Genomic DNA, 3,279 nt, shown 5'->3' on the forward strand with positions numbered 1-3,279 from the left:
CTTGGGAGGCCAGGAGTACGTTAACTATAAGCACGTCATCAGTGTGCTGCTAACTTGGAGATAGTTAGACATAAATAGTTAATGTTTTCCTCTTCTTGACACATCCAGGGAGCTTGGATTGTTCAGTGACTTTGTTTTCATTCACTCACAGGATGAGAACATCACTGGCTAAGCCAGTATTTATTGCCCATTCTGATTGCCCAGAGACCAGTCAAGAGTCAACCATATTTCTGTGGTTCTGGAGTCACATGTAGGTTAGACCAGTTAAGGATGGCAGATTTCCTTTCCTTCAGGATATTAGTGAACCAGATGGGTTTTTCCCAACAATTGACAATGGTTTCATAATCATCATTAGACTCTTAATTGAAGGTTATTTTTTCCTTTGATTGAATGTAAATTCTACCATCTGCCATGGTGGGATTTGAACCTTGGTCTCCAGACATGAGCTGAATTTCTCGATTAATAGTCTAGCAACATTACTAGTGGCTGTTACCCCCACTTTTATGTCCACAATAATGTCCAGTTATTAAACTATTTGAGTGATGCAAAGCCTTTGCATCTAGGGACCTTTGCTGCCATGAAATAATCGCCAAGCCAAAATTAGAGAGAGAGGCAAAAACTGGAAAATAAAATGTTCTTTCAAAGATATCCTTAGTCACTTAACAAATCTATTTCATTGGTGATCTTGACCTTTTTAGAATTAGTAGCTGTGTATCATACTATGAGTGTTAGTCATTTAATTAACATGCTCTCTCTTAAACACTAATTATTGCAATTGGATGACCTTTTTAGTAATAAACAAAATTCTAATTTTGTACATCTCCCTCCTTTTCACCTCTCCTACATGCCCAAGCATTAGCCTTTCTTTGTTTTATTCATACTACTACTTTGGCTGTTGTGACTTCCAAGTGGTTGCATAGCTGGTGTGATCCATGAGGCATCAGTGAAGTAGAAGTTACTCAGAACTAAATAAGACATTTCTGATTATTTCCTAACTGGATGCCCTTCTGCTTAACTGCATTACATTGAAAGTGCAATGATGCTTCAATAAAACTGTATTTTCTCCAGCATTTTAGCCATTCCAACATCAAAGTACAGAGGAACCTTGATTATCTGAATGTCGATTTATCTGAATTTCGGATTATCTGAACAAGATTGTGAGGTCCTGATGCTCGGCTAACTGTGTTATCTGGGCAATTATATGAATAAAATAATCCCCACCCATGTCATTTGGATAATTGAGGTTCCTATGTACATTATGCTAGACTAAAATTTGACTAAATTTTTTTTCATTTACCATTTGTGAAATCCTATCTAAATCCCTTTGCTCGAGAAGAACTTGGTTAAAATTTGTTTGATGTCTCATATTGAGGTTGAAACTGAGATATAAACACTCCTTTTCTTCCCACCCCCCACCTCTCCACATTTTGTTTATAGGAGATACCTAATGTGATTGTGGACTCTGTGCCTAATTCTCCAACTGTTGAAGATATCGCAAAAGCTGAGCAGTTGAAAACTGAAGGTAAAAATCATTGCTTGCAGTGAATATTTGTCATAATGTGTGTTCACTTCATGACGCCATATCTAATTTATTTACTGGATTAAACATGGCTTCTGGCCATGAACTTCTGCCACCTTTTTGCTGAGTCAGTGTTTGGGCGAGTGAATTATCTTGGTCCACAACTTAAAACGTCTACTCTATGTTCACAAGAGTCAGAATAGTTCACCTACCACTGTTTGCAATCTTTCTTGTAAATCTCTTTTTGGTTAACAAAAGTTACTGCAAATGTTGCATTCTGAAAAATTGATCAAAAAAAGACTAGAGTATTGGGATCAATTGAATATGCCAAAAACTGGCATAGACAGAACAGGTCAAATAGAGTCCGAGAGATATACAACACTGACTCTTTGGTCCAACTCATCCATGCCGACAGATATGCTAAATTAATCTAGTCCCATTTGCCAGCATTTGGGCCATAACACAGTCAACCCTTCCTATGCATATACTCATCCAGATGCCTTTTAAATGTTGTAATTGTACAAGCCTCCACCACTTCCTCTGGCAGCTCATTCCACCCTCACACACACACACCACCCTCTGCATGCCCCTTATGTCCCTTTAAATTTTTCTGCTCTCACCTTAAACCTATCCATGACCCTCATGATTTTATAATAAGGTCACCCTCGGCCTCCAACACTCCAGGGAAAACAACCCCAGTCTATTCAGCCTCTCCCTTTGGCTCAACCTGACAACATCTTGTAAATATTTTTTGGATCCTTTCACGTTTCACAACATCCTTCCGATAGGAGGGATACCAGAATTGCATACAACATTCCAAAAGTGGCCTAAGCAGCATCCAGTACAGCCATAACATGACCACCCAACTCTGCCATTTGTATTATAGTGGTAGATGATTCTGTGATAAGTTGGATGTTTCCTAGACCTGGTATCAGTTGAATTGTGGAAATATTTAAAGCTATTTCATTTTGTCCTAAGGTTTATGACCATTTGATATTTAATTTTAATCATCCTTGCTCATCTGTTTTTCTTGTCCCCATTTTTAGCTTTTAAGTAACATCTATATACTGGCACCTTGCAAAATTTATGTTGAAGCCATTTTCAGTTACTCAATGTTTTGAAGCTTCGACTAACTAAAAGTTGGGAATTACAAGCTATAAAAAGGAAAAAGGAAGAATGTTTAAACAGTTTGGAAAAGGAAGTGGACTCATTATTATAAATGTGCTCTAACCTTAAAAGTTGTTGTTTGATTACAAGTTGGGTTATAAATGATAGCCAAGCTTCCTTCAGAAACATGTAATCAATTCTAATTTTCGTTTTGTTGTTTAGGAAATGAGCAAATGAAAGTCGAAAATTACCAATGTGCTGTGGATTACTACACAAAAGCCATTGAATTGAATCCAAGCAATGCAGTTTATTATTGCAATAGGTATGATCGATGCAAGTTCTATTTTCTTCTATTGTGTCAATCGTTTTTACAAATTCAGGTTGTAGATGGAGCCTTTTGTACAAACTGATCTTTAGCTGAAAAGTGACTTTGGATAAGGTATTTATCAATGAGCACATTCATATTCAGTGATACTTTTTATTTTACCCCTCAACTTTTTATCTATAATTGCCAAGTCTCTCACTTCACTCGGGCAGTGTGAAAAACCTGGAATGAGGCAATTCACAAAAATCAAAACTTACCCTGTCAAAATGTTAAAAATCACACAACACCAGGTTATAGTCCAACAGGTTTAATTGGAAGCACACTAGCT

The 3,279-nt window shown here is 37.1% G+C and overlaps 1 protein-coding gene across 1 annotated transcript in view; it reads left to right on the forward strand.

Annotated features, from left to right (window-relative positions):
• The window catches only part of LOC122565057 (small glutamine-rich tetratricopeptide repeat-containing protein alpha-like), a 38,238-nt gene that overhangs the window by 3,373 nt on the left and 31,586 nt on the right, over positions 1 to 3,279 (forward strand). Inside the window, exons 2-3 of the mRNA XM_043720687.1 lie at positions 1,438 to 1,522; positions 2,849 to 2,948. Of these exons, the coding sequence (XP_043576622.1) occupies positions 1,438 to 1,522; positions 2,849 to 2,948 (185 nt within the window). The remainder of the gene's footprint in view (positions 1 to 1,437; positions 1,523 to 2,848; positions 2,949 to 3,279) is intronic.

This window comes from Chiloscyllium plagiosum, chromosome 31 (genome assembly GCF_004010195.1).
Source record: "Chiloscyllium plagiosum isolate BGI_BamShark_2017 chromosome 31, ASM401019v2, whole genome shotgun sequence".
Classification (NCBI taxonomy): Eukaryota; Metazoa; Chordata; class Chondrichthyes; order Orectolobiformes; family Hemiscylliidae; genus Chiloscyllium; species Chiloscyllium plagiosum.